Source organism: Felis catus, chromosome F1 (genome assembly GCF_018350175.1).
Source record: "Felis catus isolate Fca126 chromosome F1, F.catus_Fca126_mat1.0, whole genome shotgun sequence".
NCBI classification, from domain to species: domain Eukaryota; kingdom Metazoa; phylum Chordata; class Mammalia; order Carnivora; family Felidae; genus Felis; species Felis catus.
In genome coordinates this window covers 1,488,644-1,505,319 of record NC_058384.1, presented here as the reverse complement: position 1 = coordinate 1,505,319, position 16,676 = coordinate 1,488,644, and the positions used below count along the sequence as shown (strand labels likewise).

The 16,676-nt window shown below is 42.6% G+C and overlaps 1 protein-coding gene across 15 annotated transcripts in view; it reads right to left on the bottom strand.

The window, feature by feature from the left end:
- DNAH14 (dynein axonemal heavy chain 14) overlaps window positions 1-16,676 on the bottom strand; it is a 320,839-nt gene that overhangs the window by 126,865 nt on the left and 177,298 nt on the right. For 14 of the 15 annotated variants that reach the window (XM_045049347.1, XM_045049348.1, XM_045049345.1 and 11 more), the window contains 4 exons: window positions 10,734-10,818; window positions 9,125-9,354; window positions 5,757-5,759; window positions 945-1,061 (listed from right to left, as the gene is read on the bottom strand). In XM_045049347.1, the coding sequence (XP_044905282.1) occupies window positions 945-1,061; window positions 5,757-5,759; window positions 9,125-9,354; window positions 10,734-10,818 (435 nt within the window). The remainder of the gene's footprint in view (window positions 1-944; window positions 1,062-5,756; window positions 5,760-9,124; window positions 9,355-10,733; window positions 10,819-16,676) is intronic. The other variant, XM_045049336.1, reaches the window with a different exon arrangement.

The window sequence follows — 16,676 nt, the reverse complement described above, 5'->3', positions numbered from 1 at the left end:
AAGCCCTTCAATCAACTACAGCTTCACCATGCACACCTGACACAATCAAATATATTCCAGTTTCTCAGAAAGCAACATTCAGTGGTTACTTGTTTAAAGGCATGTTTTGTAAACATAGATCTAAACTGGTTCCACCACAGATGCGGGCGAGGATGTGGAGAAACGGGAACCCTCTTGCGCTGCTGGCGGGAATGCAAACTGGTGCAGCCGCTCTGGAAAACAGTGTGGAGGTTCCTCAAAAAATTAAAATAGATCTACCCTATGACCCAGCAACAGCCCTGCTAGGAATCTACCCAAGGGATACAGGAGTGCTGATGCAAGGGGCACTTGTACCCCAATGTTTATAGCGGCACTTTCAACAATAGCCAAATTATGGAAAGAGACTAAATGTCCATCAACTGACGAATGGATAAAGAAGATGTGGTTTATATATACAATGGAATACTACTTGGCAACGAGGAAGAATGAAATCCTGCCATTTGTAGCAACGTGGATGGAACTGGAGGGTATCATGCTGAGTGAAATAAGTCAGGCAGAGAAAGACACATACCATATGTTTTCAACTCATATGTGGATATTGAGAAACGTTAACAGAAGACCATGGGGGAGGGAAGGGGGAAAAAATAGTTACAAACAGAGAGGGAGGGAGGGAAACCGCAAGAGACTCTTAAATACAGAGAACAAACTGAGGGTGGATGGGGGGGTGGGGGAGAGGGGAAAGTGGGTGATGGGCATTGAGGAGGGCGCTTGTTGGGATGAGCACTGGGTGTTGTATGTAAGCCAATTTGACAACAAATCATATTTAAAAAAGGGGGAAAAAAACTAGATCCCGCATGAACTTGGAATATATCAATCTTCAAAGTTGCTAACATATCTACCTTTATATGTAGAGTAATTCCAATATTTTAGAAAAGTTAGAGAATGATTCTTAGAATTAGTCTTACCTTTCTGAATGAGGGTCTGAATACTAGGAAGTAACTCTGACCATGGTATGAATTCGCATTGCTGTAAATCCACAAAATACCCAAAGATCGAATGCTTACCAGTTGGTAGGCTGATGCCTGTGTTTGAAAATGACAAATAAACAGGTCCAAGTAAGAAAGGTTTGTTTATGGAATTTTCATTAATGATATGATCTCTATGTGAAAAATCTAATTGTTGAACTAGAAACAGTAACTGTTCACCAAGGGTATATCCAAATATATAAAACAGGCCTATCTTTTTCTTCTTCTTATCTTTAATTATATAAAAACATCTTTTTTATATTCCCAAAGCAAGGTGAATCATGATGTGATACTCTTTGAGGTCTTACCCGGACGTCCTGCTTATCACCCTGTGCTGGATATTATTAAGTGACAGTCACTGGTAGAGTCAAAACAATATATCAGGTAAGTCTGCCACTTATTTGCAAATCACATTCACTTTTCCATTATAAAATTAGTAACTTTTCTTAATAGATTCGGGAAAATACAGGATAATAAAAGCAGGATCATTGAGCCATGGTTTCACCATATGAAGATAACAGTGCTAATATTTCATATAGTTCTTTGAATCATTTCTAAAATTTTCATATACAGGAAAATTCATTTTTGGGGAGTATACAGTTCTATGAGTTGTTTTTTTTTTTACCACATGCATGTATTCTTGTAATCACTGCAGTAGACGAGATAAGAGAACAATTCTAAAACCCCCCAGAATTCCCTTGTGCCTACCCCTTTTGTATTCAGTCCTAACCCCTGGCAACCACTGATCTATTATTTTTTTTATTTTTATCTATTTATTTATTTATTTTTTGAGAGAGAGAGAGAGAGAGAGAGAGAGAGAGAGAGAGAGAGAACGAACAAACACATCCCAAGCCGGCTCTGCACTATCAGTGCAGAACCCAATGTGGGGCTCGATCCCGTGACCCCAGGATCATGACCTGAACCAAAATGGAGAGTTGGACACTCAACCAACTGAGCCACCCAGATGCCCCTGTTCTCTATATTTGCTTTATCCAAACTGTCATGGAAATGGAAAACTACAGTATGCACCTTTTTGAAACTAAGTTCTGTCACTACATAATGCATTTAAGATTCATTCCTGTTGTTCATCACTCTTCATCAATAGCTCATTCCCTTTCACTGCTGAATAGTATTCCACTGTGTGGGTGGACCACAGTTTGTTTAACCACTGACCCATTAAAGAACACTTGAGTTCTTCCCAATTTTTGTCAACTACGAACAATGCTGCCATGAATATTTGTGTGTAGGTTTGACTGAATATAAGATTTCATTGATCTGGGATAAGTACCTAGAGGCATGACGGTGGGTCATATGGTGCATGCATATTGAACGTTTTAAGAAACTCATACCGCTTTCCAGAGTGGCTGTGTTTTTATCCTACAATTAGCAGTATATGAAACCACCTGTTGCTATATAGTCATGCTAACACTTGGTATTGATTTAAAAAATTTTTAGTTTTCCATCTTTATTGCGACATAAATGGCAAATGATATCATGTAAGATTAAAGTGCACAATGGGATGATTTGATACATACATATATTGAGAAAAAATTACAACAAGGTTAGTTAATAACTTCATCACCTCACATAATTATCTGTCTGTGAACATGTGAGAACACTTATGATCTACCCTCTTAGCGACGTTCCGACATACAGTCTGCACGTTACATTCCCAGTTTTGCTTATTTGATAATTGGAAGTTTGTATTCGTTGACCAACATCTCCTCATGTCCCCCACCTGCCGGGCACCTGGCAGCCACCGTCTTATTCTCCAGGAGTGTGGCTTTTTTAGGCCCCACGTATAAGTGAAATCGTACAGTATCTGTCTTTCTCAGTTTGACTTATTTTGCTATATATATCACATTTTCTTTATCCATTTATCTGTCGATGAACCCTTAGGTTGTTTCCATGTCCTGGCTATTATGAATAATCCTGCAATGAACATGGGGATAATATTATTTCTTGGAGACAGTGAATTCATTGCCTTTGGATATACACCCAAAATAAGATTGCTGGATCACACGGTAGCTCTATTTCTAATTTTTTGGGTCACCTCCATATTGTCTCCCACAGTGGCTGCACCAACCCCATAATGTTTCCACAGTGGCCGTGTGAATTTAAATACTCACCAAGAGTGTACAAGGTTCCCTTTTCTCTACATCCTAACATTTGCCGTCGTTTGCCATTTTAATAATAGTCATTCTAACAGATGTGAGGTAATAATACCTCATTGTGGTTTTCATGTGCATTTACATGATGATTACACTGGACTTTTCATGGCCCTATCTGTCATTTGTGTGTCTTTGGGAAAGTGTCTTCTGTTCAGGTCCTCTGCCATTTTTAATCAGAGCATTTGGGGTTATTTATAAATTTATGTGTTGCTCTTGAGTTGTAGGAGTCCCTTATATATTTTGGATATGAACCCTTTATCACACATGTATATGGCGTGCAAGCGTTTTCTCCTGTTCTATGGATTCATTTATGTCTTTAATCCATTTTGAGTTAATTTTTGTCAGTGGTGTAAATAGGGGTCCGACTCCATTATTCAGTTTGCATGTGATTATCCAGTTTTCCCAATTCTCTTTACTGAAGGGACTATCTTCTTGGTGCCTTTGTCAAAAATTGGTTGGCTATATAAGCACGGGCTTGTTTCTGGACTCTCTGTTCTGTTCCACTGGTCCATGCGTCTGTGTTCAGTGCCAGCATCATGCTGTTTTGACTTTTATAGCTTTGTAATACAGTCTGATATAAGGGGGTGTGATGCCTTCAGCTTTGTCCTTCTGCCAAAACAGGACTGTTTTGTCTACTCAGTCTTTCATAGTTCCCTTGTTCCCTCTTCCTCTCTTCCTGCCTTCCTTTGTGAACTGATGATTTTCCCTAGTGGTGTGCTTGAATTTCCTTCTCTTTATCTCTTGTGTATCTACAGCTGGTTTTTGGTTTTTGGTCTGTGGTTACCATGACATTTGCATACAATGTCTTATAGCTGTAACAGTCTTTTAAGCTGATAACAAGCTCATTTCAGTCACATGCAAAAACTCTTTTACCCCTCCTCCTATTTTATGCTATTCATGTCACAGTTTACTTCTCTTTATTACTGGAGCTACAGTAATTTTTAATGTTTTTATCTTTTAATTTTTATACTAGAGTTAAGTGATCCACAGACCGACATGTTACAATATTAGAACATTTGACTATATACTAACCTTTACCAATGTTTTTTACAATTTCACGTGTTCTCCTGTTACTAATTAACATCCTTCCTCATTTCAATTTGAAAAGCTCCTTTTAGCATTTTTTGTAAGGCAGGTCTAGTGGTGATGAACTCCCCAGCTTTTGCGTGGGAGAGTCTTCATCCCTCCTTCATTTCTGAAGGACAACTCTGTGGGGTGAAGTATTCTTGGTTGGCAGGTTTTTTTCTTTCAGCACGTTGAATATATCATCCTATTCTCTCCTGGTGTGCAAGGTTTGTGCCAAGAAATTTGCTGAGCCTTATGGTATTCCCTGTAGGTGGGCAATTTTTTCCCTTGCCTATTTTCAAATTATCTTTCTTTAGATAGTTTATAAGGTGTCTGAGAAGATTCTTGGGTTGAAATTATTGGAGGACCTCTGAAATTCATGTAACGGGTATCTAAATCTCTCCCTGGATTCAGTCAGCTCTCTACCATAATTTCTTTAAGCCTTTGCCCCTCTCTCCCTCACTTCTCTTTCTGGGACCCCAGTAATGTGTAGAGTTTTAAAAATTAATGATATCCGATATTTCACAGGCTTTCTTCATTCTTTTCTCTTTGTTCTCCTATGAGTGGATAATTTCAAATGACCTGCTTTCTGTCTTAGAGGTTCTTTCTTCTGCTTGATCCAGTCTGGTTGATGTTCTGTTTCATTCATTGTGCTCTCCAGCTCCACCACTTGTGTTTGGTTCTTATTTATGATTCTTATCTCTGTTAAATTTCTTATTTTGTTCATGTTAAATTTCTTATTTTGTTTTCCTGATTTCATTGAATCATCTTCAGTATTTTCTTTTTAGCTCACTGGGCTTCTTCAAAACAAGAATTTTAAATTCCTTACTGGGAAAACCACAGACCTCTGTTTCTTTGGGGCCAGTTACTATAAAAATACTGCACTTCTTTGGCTGCCATGTGTCCTTGACTTTTCATGCTCATTGAAGTCCTTCACTGCAGTCTCCACATTTGATGATGCAGTTTCCTCCAGTCTTTACTAACTGGCTGTGGGAGAGAAAAAACTCCCTTCGACCCATTGAGGATTCTGAGGCTTTCTCAGTATTTTCTATGGAAACGCTTGCTGCACTCTTCTGGTTCTCTCCAGTTGGGTAATTTTTGGGCATGTATGCCTTCTCTCCATCCTGCCTGGCCAGGCGGGGCACCGACAGCCTCCCTGTTGCTTTCCCTAAGGTGGTGGTTGGATGCTGTATTTGCGTGTGATTTCTCCCAATCCTGCAGCTGGGCTAGTTTCGTACCAGCCGTCTGAAAAAGTTCCCTTCTGTGGTGCACACAGGGTGCTGGCCACCGGATGAGGGTGTTTATGGGTGAGGCTCATGGAGTGTTCGGGTGCCCATGGGCCAGTTCAGGGGATCCTCAGACAAGGTGTCCCCAGCAGCTCATGGGATCCTCAGGTAAGGTGTCCCCAGCAGCTCATGGGTAGAGCTCCTTGGAGTCCTAAAGTTGTTCAGCAGGATTCATGTCCCTTTGATATGCCCCATTCTGAATCCTGACTGCTGTTCTCCCAGCCACTCACTGCCTCACACTCAATAGTTCACAATTCAGTCCTTCGTGTGGGGCTAACGAGAAATGGGCCTCCCTGGTAGGGTCCCGCACAACTGAGAAGCTGGCTGCTCACACACACGCCGTCACTTTCCCCTCCTGGCACTGGGCTGTGCCGCCAAGGGAAGGGTGACACAAGTAAAGAGCTGAGAAATGTGTCTATTGTACCAACAAATGTACACATGTTGATTTCACTTCTGCATTATCTGCATATCTATCAAGCAAAGAAAGCAGGAGTTCAGGCTAAAAATGCCTTTGTGTAAGTTTCCTATTGCTGCTGTAACAAATCACCACAAACTTAGGGGTCTTAAGACAACACAGATTTATTCTCTTTCAGTCCTAGAGGTCAGGAGTCCAGCCCGTTTTCACTGGGCTAAAATCAGAATGTTGGCAGGACTCTGTTCCTCTGGAGGCTCTCGAGGAGAATCCCGCTCTTTCCCTTTCCAGTTTTGGGAGGCCACCTGCTGTCCGTGGCTCGTGGCCCCCGCCTCCATCTTCAAAGCTGGCAACTGCCCATCTCTTCAGCCATCCACTTCCATCCTCACACCCGCTTCTCGGACTCTTCCGCCTCCCTCTTGCATCGGAAAGGACTCCTGTGACGAGATTGGCCCCCCGTAAAGTAACCCAGGATAATCTTCCCATCTCAGGATCCTTCACTTCATCACATCCATAAACTCCCTTTTGTTATGAGACAGCACATTCACAGGGTCCAAGGGGTGAGATGTGGGAATCTCCGGGAAGCCACTATTCTGCAAGGGGGCTCATTGTAACCTCCGTCCTTTGCCTTCTTTCTCTGTTGTTTTTATCTCCTACAACTAAGAGCTAGTTTGTGAGGAAACGGTTTCCGGTCAGGGAACGAGCCTGCCCCTCACCTAATTCTGCCCTAAGGGTAACATGTACTGACGATCTTTAGCTGTGACGGCTGCAGTGGGTACACCTTCTACAGAATGCAACTGTTAGCCTCAACCGTAAATTATTCCTACAGATAGCTTTTTCAAATTTAATCATCAGTTAAAGGTAATGAGCAGAAACAAAGGAACAGCCATAAATTAACAAGACTTGAATGACTGGAATGATCAGGTGCATAATCTAAGACGGCCATGCTTGCTACATTTAAAGAAATAAAAGTAAGCTTGAAAAGACCTAAAAAGAATGAGAAACTATGAAAAAGTGACAAAGCCTATTTGAAACAAAGGAACCAAATACAGCTCCTAAAAATGAGAAGAGTGCGGACACAATAACAAAACCAGGACCACACTTACTGGGGAAGCACTTTTAAGTGCTACCATTTAGAATGGCAAACCTAAAACCAAAGGAAAAAAAGATGAAATACTTACAACTAAGCTTAGTAAGAAATACACAAAGTCAATATGAGGAAAACTCGAAGACTTGTCTCTAGGTTTCTATTTACTAATTCTTTCTCTGGTGATGCCAAGAGTAGAATTTCTATTTGGTCCTTTTTCATAGCCACATGTTTGTTCATTTCTACTTGTTTTTGTTTGTTTGTTTTTGCTTCATAATTGCTTATTTATGTAAAAACAGATGCCATTTCCTTATCTTTTAGAGAACCCTAAACACATTCACATTAAAGTAAAGTCTCTGTTAGGATCCGATACTTTCATCTGGAATGAGTTAATATAATGATGGGTGACTGTGTTGGTATTGTTTTGTGTTTTACAATTTTGTTCACGGGACGATTACGAGTGGGAGGTCTGTGGGCTGCCTTCTCTTCTCGTTTCCACTCGGATGGTCTCGTACTTTGTACAACTGCTACCACCTGCCTCTCCCTCCTTGCCTTCATACGCGCTCGTCCCAAACTAGCTTTTCCACTGGTGCTTCAGATCACAGAACAGAATTTCCTATTTATCATTTTGAGATCAACAATCTAAGATAATGTGTAATTTATGGTCTTGTCTTCAGGCTCACAGGGAGAGGAAACAATGGAACTGAGGGCAGTTTATACACCATAAGAGTTAGCGACATCAAGTCGAATCACAGAGTTTGACGACAAATTAACATGCCATGCTTTGACGTTAAAAGTTAATTTCCATAGGAAATAACATAAAACTTTGCGATCCAGACGTCTTAAACAGAACTTTTAGAAATAACTTCAAAAGGATGCTTTAAGAGTTACATCACACAAAGTAGTAGAATTTGTACTTCTGGTCATTTTTTTTTTTCTCTCTCATCTTTATCTAACAAAGTTCTTCTAAATATATTCACGTTCAGTATTTGGGCCTTTCGGGCACCTGAACCAATGGAGTCTTTGTCTTCTCCAGGTCCCTTTAATCGACAACAGCTAATTGGTAAGGGTGACTGTTTCAGAACGTTAGGATAGATTCCATTTGTTAGAACTGATACAAAAAACATACACAATAAAGAAACCTAAGTCCTCCTAAGATAATTTTTAAAATGTTAGTCTTTAAATATGGGGTGCCTGGGTGGCTCAGTCAGTTAAGAGTCTGACTCTTGATTTCGGCTCAGGTCACGATCTCACGGTTCATGGGTTCGAGCCCTGCGTCGGGCTCTGCACTGATGGTGTGGAGCCTGCTTGGGATTCTCCGTTTCTCCCCCCTCTCTGCCCTTCCCCTGCTCATTCTCTCTAAATAAATAAATAAACATGAAACATACGTTAAAAAAATAAAATAAAACCATACGAAACAGGTATTTCCTTCTGCAGAAGTTCCCGCTGGGAGATGCCGTGGAGAACACAGACCCAGCTGTTCAGCCGAAGGGCTCAGCGGGGCTGAGGTCACAGTTTGGAGGCGCTGCCTTCCTTGCATTACAGCTTCCTGGGAAGCCAGAAGCAGCCCGGAATCTAATTTCCTTCTACCTCATTTCCTGGGAGGACGGGGCTGGAGTGTGGATAGTAACGTTTTGCCTTTCACCTCACATTTGCGAGGATGGGCATTTTATTTTATTTTTTTTCAATATATGAAATTTATTGTCAAACTGGTTTCCATACAACACCCAGTGCTCATCCCAACAGGTGCCCTCCTCAATACCCATCCCCCACCCTCCCCTCCCTCCCACCCCCCATCAGCCCTCAGTTTGTTCTCAGTTTTTCAGAGTCTCTTATGCTTTGGCTCTCTCCCACTCTAACCTGTTTTTTTTTTTTTTCCTTCCCCTCCCCCATGGGTTCCTGTTAATTTCTCAGGGTCCACATAAGAGTGAAACCATATGGTATCTGTCTTTCTCTGTATGGCTTATTTCACTTAGCATCACACTCTCCAGTTCCAAGATGGGTATTTTAATATGAGCCCAACCATACGGAGTTTCAAACTAACATTCTAAAGTGAGCATAATTACGACTGTTTCCCCCGAACACCGCCCAGAACTTACCTATTTGTGGGTTATTTTCAAACAGTTTGCGGACGAGATTGTCGAAGCCGTAAGTGACTCTGGCGGCTGAACTGGGATCACAGCTCCGATACAGCACCGTCTCACCTTCAGGGTCACTTTCATGTTGTAAAACGCCTCCAAACGCCCACGTAAATGCAAACATGAAGAGCTTCTGAATCACTACTTTCAATTTATCAGGATTCTTTTCCAGATACCATGTACTTTCAGCTCTGGGGTAGATGCATGTGGAAGGACGAAGGTTAACATTTTTAGAAGAAAGTTCAGTGATGTATTTCAATTTCATGTCCAAGTCTCATTATTAAACGTTAGGATACAGTTAGGTATCGACATAAATGTTTTTTTTTTTTTTTTTTTTTTTTTTTTTTTAAATTTTTTTTTCAACATTTATTTATTTTTGGGACAGAGAGAGACAGAGCATGAACGGGGGAGGGGCAGAGAGAGAGGGAGACACAGAATCGGAAACAGGCTCCAGGCTCTGAGCCATCAGCCCAGAGCCTGATGCGGGGCTTGAACTCACGGACTGCGAGATCGTGACCTGGCTGAAGTCGGACGCTTAACCGACTGCGCCACCCAGGCGCCCCTTGACATAAATGTTTTAAGGTTAATGTAGAATCTTCTTTGCTAAGTCATGTAGATTATATACTGTTAATATTTTTTTCAATTTTTCTTAATGTTTATTTTTGAGACAGAGAGAGAGAGAGAGTGAGTGTGAATGAGGGAGGGGCAGAGAGAGAGAGAGACACAGAGAATCTGAAACAGGCTCCAGGCTCTGAGGTGTCAGCACAGAGCCCAATGCTAGGCTCGAACTCACGAACCGTAAGATCATGACCTGAGCCGAGGTTGGACACTTAAACGACTGAGCCACCCAGGCGCCCCAATATTGTCACTATTTTTAAAGTACCATTAGTGTAAGAGATTTGTAGTCAACCTTTATTTCACTGATTTAGTACACGTGATTCACTTCTATTTTAGGTCAAGTTATTAGCTGAGATTTACCTATCTTTTGGGAGAGGATCTGGTATTTTTCCATTTTATGTAGAAATACACAAGCAAGTGAATAGTTGCTCATACTGTCTCCTCTCAACCAAGTCCTAGGGCCTGATTTACTTCAACCTGGCTAGTGGCAGGTGCTGTAAGTGTGGGGAGAGTCTCGTCCAGTCTGGGCTGACGGGGTCACCCTGGTCTGTGGACCCTGAAATTCTACAGAAACCGGGCCGAAGGTGATGGAGCTGAATCAGGGGCTTGGGCCTGATTTCAAGGCATGTAAAATAGTTCAGGACTTAGCATTATCATAAAATTATTTACAAATTATGAAAATCCTAAAAACAGATCACTGAACCGAAGTGTATTGGCAAACTTTCTTCTACAGTACACATACACAACGGTATTTAAAATTTCCAGTCCTGTGAAACAGTTCATTTAGAGAATGTTTACTGAATTCCTACTGTGTATCAGCTACTCCAGACAGAACAAACACGACCCCTTCTTTCCAGAACTGGTACAGGTTTATTGCCTAGTAATTCTGTGCTTATTTGAGGGTCTGGCACCCAGAAGGTACTTAACCATGTCTGCTGAATGAATCACTGACCTCTCTTCTGTATTCTTGAATTTGGCAGAAACTTTTGCACGTGGAGAATTCTTCTCCCCAGTTGAAACGTCCTTCCAATCGTCACCTTAAAAAGGGAAGAGTATTTTTCCGCAGTGAACAATAGACCCAGAATTTACCTGGTTAATTAGCGAGGTTTAACATTCAACACCGTTTCATTTCTGAACTGTCACAGAGGTTTTTCTTGCACATACAGCTACTCATCAGACCAGAGTGCGAGCTACCTTTCGAAGGAAAGAGGAGCAGGGAACGGACCTGCCATTGTCTGAAATGCCTCTTACTTATTTGAAGCGTACATCTACATACTTCGTCATTCTATTCTAGCAACTTTTCTGTAAGTTTGACTGTTCTAACATGAAACCCTAGAACATTCAGGTAATGTGGTACATGTGACAAACTAAATAATACATGGGTCCTGATGAAGAGAAGGACGCTTTCAGACAACAGATTTAAATTCGCTGAAACAAACAGCAAACAGGTGCATCTTCGGCAGGGGGACGGGGTGTTGGTTTCCTTCCATCTCCCGTCACCCACCTGTCTCGTCCCCCTCACGCACACCATGCAGGAGCACAAAGAGTGAGCGATTATTTCTTCCTCCCTTTAGCTTACTTTTGTTGTTATGATGTTTGTTTTCTTTACACTGACATAATATAGGCTTCTTGTAGAACCTGCCATTCTATGATTCCACCACACGTGGGTAACGATGATTAAATGCTCATGCATGTCATGATGGAATTTAATAATACAATGTCATTCTAGTATTTTTAAATACAATACTTTAACATCTAAGCTCAAATCAAAAGTTAGAATGAGGGTTGGCTTCTCATCCTGCTTTTTAAGTTCATCTTCATGTCTTTCCAGTAAAATGCGACACTGCCACACCATAGTCCAGGAAGTCCTTCTCCTGCTGATGGAATTCAGATTCTTGCTGTTTTATGATTATAAATAATTCTGCTATAAATAAAGCTCCTTGTGCATAAATCTATATACTTCAGTTATTACTTCTTTATAATGAATTCTTAGAATAAGAGATTCTAGGGCAGAGTATTTTGCTATTCAAAAAAAATTTTTTTTTAATGTTTATTTATTGTTGAGAGAGAGAGAGAGACAGACAGAGTGTGAGCAGGGGAAGGGGCAGAGAGAGGGGGAGACACAGAATCCGAAGCAGGCCCTGGGCTCTGAGCTGTCAGCACAGAGCCCGACGCGGGGCTCCAACTCTCGAACCGTGAGATCGTGAACTGAGCTGAAGTCGGACGCTCAACCGACTGAGCCACCCAAGCACCCCATATTTTTAACATATATTGCCAGATGGTTCACTAAGAAAGGCTGAATCAATTTATACCTCAAATAACTTCTGTGAGAGTTTATAGGTGAATACATTTAGCTATCGGTGTGTTTTCTTCATTCAAAAATCTCTTATCAGATGAAAATTGTATGCTATTTTCAAAGAAATGTTCCTTTCATGATCTGTAAGGTTAAACATTTTCTTAAGAATTTTATGTATTGGAAATTTTAGTAGTTGTGAAAAGATCCCCGGACTCGGGTAACTTCTACATCTGCTCTCCCCTCTATCCTGTCTCGGTCGATAGTTTAGCTGAAAATGTGGAGGAAGAATCCTCCATATACGTATATATTGTAGGGTGTGGAATGGTCTATGATGGCAGGAATGCCACTCCATATTTGAGGGTTTATATAAAGTCCTGAAAAATTTGGGGGAATAATTTAAAAAACTCTTTTTATTAGGTAAAATATATACCATAAAATTGACCATTTTGACCACTAACTGTACAGTTCAATGGCATTATGTACGTTTATGGCTTTGCACAACCATCTCCACCATCCATATCTAGAACTTTCCATCATCTCGTACTAAAACTCTACACCTTTTACACAATAACTCCCCATTCCCTTTTCTCCCAGACCCTGGTAATCGCTCGTCTACTTTCTGTCCCCATGCATTTGCCTTTTCCAGGTACCTCATATAAGTGGATTCATACAATTGTGTCCTTTTGTGACTTGCTTATTTTACTTAGTATACTGTCCCCCAGGGTCATCCATGTTGTAGCGTGTGTCAGAATTCCTTTTTGTGGCTGAAGAATGTCCATTCTTCTGTCAAGAGACCATTGGGTGGTTTCCACCTTTGGGCTATTATGAATCGCACTGTTGTGAACACGGGTGTGCAAATACCTGTTCAAGTCCTTGCTTCAGGTCTTTTGCATATATACTCAGAAGTGGAATTGTTGGGTCAAGTGATAATTTTATGTCCAATCTGTTTAGGAACAGCCATACCGTTCTCCATAGCGGCTGCCTCATTCTACATGGTCATCAACAGTGCACAAGAGTTCCAATTTCTCCACATCCATGCCCCAATCTGTTATCTTCTTATTTTCAAAAAATTTTATAATGGCCATCCTAGTGGCTATGAAGTGGTATCTCACTGTGGTTTTGCCTTCATGCATTTCTTTAGTAATTAGTGATGTCGGGCATTTTTCATTTGCTTGTTGGCCATTTGCATATTTTCTTTGGAGAAATGTCTATTCAGGCCTTTCACCTACTTTTAAATTAGGTTGTTTGGGGTGCTCGGGTGGCTCAGTGGGTTAAGTGTCTGACTTCGGCTCGGGTCACGATCTCACGGTTCATGAGTTCGAGCCCCACCTCGGGCTCAGTGCTGACAGTTCGGAGCCTGCTTCAGGTCCTCTGCACCCCTCTCTGTCTGCCCCTCCCCCCTGTTTTCTTTCTCTCAAAATAAATAAATAAACAATTAGGTTGTTTGGGTTTTTGTTAAGTTGCAGGAATTCCTTATATATTCTGGATATTAACTCTTTAGCAGATAATGTGATTTGAAAATAATTCCTCCCAGTCTGAGGTTTTCTTTTTACACTGTTGATAATTTCAGCTAAAAATAAAACTCTAACAAGGTTAAAAAATATAGGTTATAACAAAATATATTTCATAACCAGGTTATAAAATATAGAAGGATATTTTTATGAAACTTGGTGGTAAGTACACTACTGATGTTTGCCCACTGATTTAACATCTGGTGACTTGGCTGTAATCTCCAATTCTAATCAACTGCTGATTTTTCTGTTTTTTTTTAAATAATGAATAGGACTATAGCCTCTGCATACAGTAATAGTTTTGTCTCTTTCTGTTTTTTTAATGTTTATTTTTGAGAGGGAGCATGAGCGAGGGAGGGGCAGAGAGAGAGAGAGAGAGAGAGAGAGAGAGAGAGAGAGAGAGAGAATGAATCCCAAGCAGGGTCCGTACTGCCAGCTCGGAGCCCGATATGGGGTCAAACTCATAAGCCTTGAGTTCATGCGTGACCTTGGCCAAAATCAAGAGTCAGACACTTAACGGACGGAGCCAGCCAGATGCCCCTCTTCCTTTTTACTTTCAGAAACCTCCTTTCTCCCCTCTAACTATTGCTACATTGATTAGCACCCCCAAGACCATGGTGAATAGTAACAGGAGTAAACGCAGCATTAACAGAATTGTTGGAGGAGGCCATCGAGAGGACATGACCGCGGCTGGGCCACAAGCTGGACCCAGGCAACTGGACATTTGTTACCCCTCTCCCGTCATCGGAGTGCACGTGCTGCCCACTGTTCCAACGCCAGGAGCCATTCCAAGAATGTGGTCTCGAGAGAGCAACGTGTTGTCGAGAACACCCTGAACGAATAGGATGACTGAATCCCGCTAAGGCCTCTGTATAAGCTTTTAAGATTCTTGTGCGTGGGTGCGGGGATCCGCTCATCTTGCAGTCCTTCAAGACGAGCCTTGTACGTAGGCTCTCTTGCTGACCGCCACAGCCACCTACAACCTGGAGTGGCCTCTTGGGTGTCTCCCTGCCTCCGCGTATAGGGGCCAATTTGAACTCCACCCGGGAAGCAAACCTACAACTGTCAGGGGACAAAAGAAACTCGACTTGGGAATAAGGCATCCACGAGGGGAAGTCCCAGGCTAGCCACGAACCTCTGCACAGGGAGGGATGGCCCCTGAGTCAGATGTGAGCTGAGGACACACGGTAGCACGGCGCAGCAGAGAAGGGCACCGGTGGCTGCCGTGAGGGGCTGGCCACTGACGCCCGAGCGGGGTCTGGAGTTCGGGTTAGGAAGTGAGAAGAACCGAGGTGAGAACGAGATGTGCACCTGTCTGCCCCCCTTCCGTCTGCTGGTTTTACGGAACGAGGAGGGCCCAAGTGTCACACGTCAGGGCCCGAGCCCTCGGACAAATCCTGATGGGGAATCTAAGAGGGGGAATCACGGACAAAATGAGGACAGCAGAGGGGAGGACGTTCGGCTGGACAACGAAGCAGATGAAGTGCCCCATGTCATCTGACCCTAATATGAAGACAGATTTTATTTTTTTAATTTTTTTTTCAACGTTTATTTATTTTTGGGACAGAGAGAGACAGAGCATGAACGGGGGAGGGGCAGAGAGAGAGGGAGACACAGAATCGGAAACAGGCTCCAGGCTCTGAGCCGTCAGCACAGAGCCCGACGCGGGGCTCGAACTCACAGAGTGCAAGATCGTGACCTGAGCCGAAGTCGGCCGCTTAACCGACTGCGCCACCCAGGCGCCCCTGAAGACAGATTTTAAACAGCGACTACCCCGGACGTCTGCTAATACAGAAGTACACCCCAAAAGTCCTAGGAGGAAAACTTACATTTTCTCTCTGTCCCTTGAAAATGGAAATCTGATCATGTCTTTAAAATGTGATTACCCCACGAGAGAACTAAGACGCCGCCCCTGCGCACCTGAGACAGGAACAGAAGGGTGGATACAGGGGGCAGTACAAGCTTCTCCCCCACATCCAGGCCTCAGCCTCCAGGAGGAAACTCATCAAGGGCAAACACAAACCTTAAGTCTTCCCGGCGAATACCAGTAAAACACTCTGGCCATTCGGTCGGGAAACCTCAACCTGCCCCATCTGCCACGGACACGGTCTGAGCTCAACTGTTATTTATACACTAGTGGGTTTTACCAGACTCCTGGGTACATTTTATTATTAAAGCTATAGGGTCTCTGTAGCTGTCTGGGTGTGTATGTATGTGTATGGGTATATGCTCTCTATAAATAACATTTTTGTACCTCCAGATAATATTGTCAAAATTAATTTATAAAAGATCTCTATTTAATTGGCCTGAAGAAAAATAAGCTTTGGTATCAAGAATCAACACATTGGTTATGTTGAACTCCTCCCTCTGAGCGAGGGTTCTAAACATGTCCTATTTGGTCTGGACGCCACATCGGGTCTAACCCAAGCTTTCCCCTACTGCTATGCAAGCCCGGCTATTGTCGCGAGGGGACTAAAGAAGCTGAGCCCCGTATACCAATGCCCTTGTTGAACAGAACGATGACTGAGGGCCACATTTTAAAGGTCACGATATACAAGACGAGGCAAAAGAACACCACACTAAATGCAGGATGCACCTTCCAGTGTCTTCTGCAAGCAGAAAGGTTAACTGAAAAAAATATAAAGCAGCAGACTGAATTACTAACGAGTAAGATCTCCTTGGCCGGGTAGACTGAAGTACCGCCCCAGGCTTTAAGACGTGTGAACAGTCAGAGTCTACTGCCCCATGGGCCAGACTGGGGACCCCAGCCCAAACACCCAGTAGCACAAAGACGTAAAATCACAGGACACGTCCAAGCCCCATCATGCCTGGGAAGACATTATCTCCTAGAACTTGCAATGAGTCCTCCCACTGGAACAGAGGAGTTCCCGCCCCTGGCCAACAGGTGTGGTATGCACAACCAAGTCAGGTTTCTAAAGCTGTCGACCTCTCCCTCCCCAAGGCAAGGTGGGCACATCCTGTTTTCGCATGGCTGCCACCTTTGTTTCCTCCACCGGCCTGGAGGGCACCACAGCACACACAGAAGCCACCAAATCCGTTCGGCAAGCCTCACAGGAGAGCCAACAAA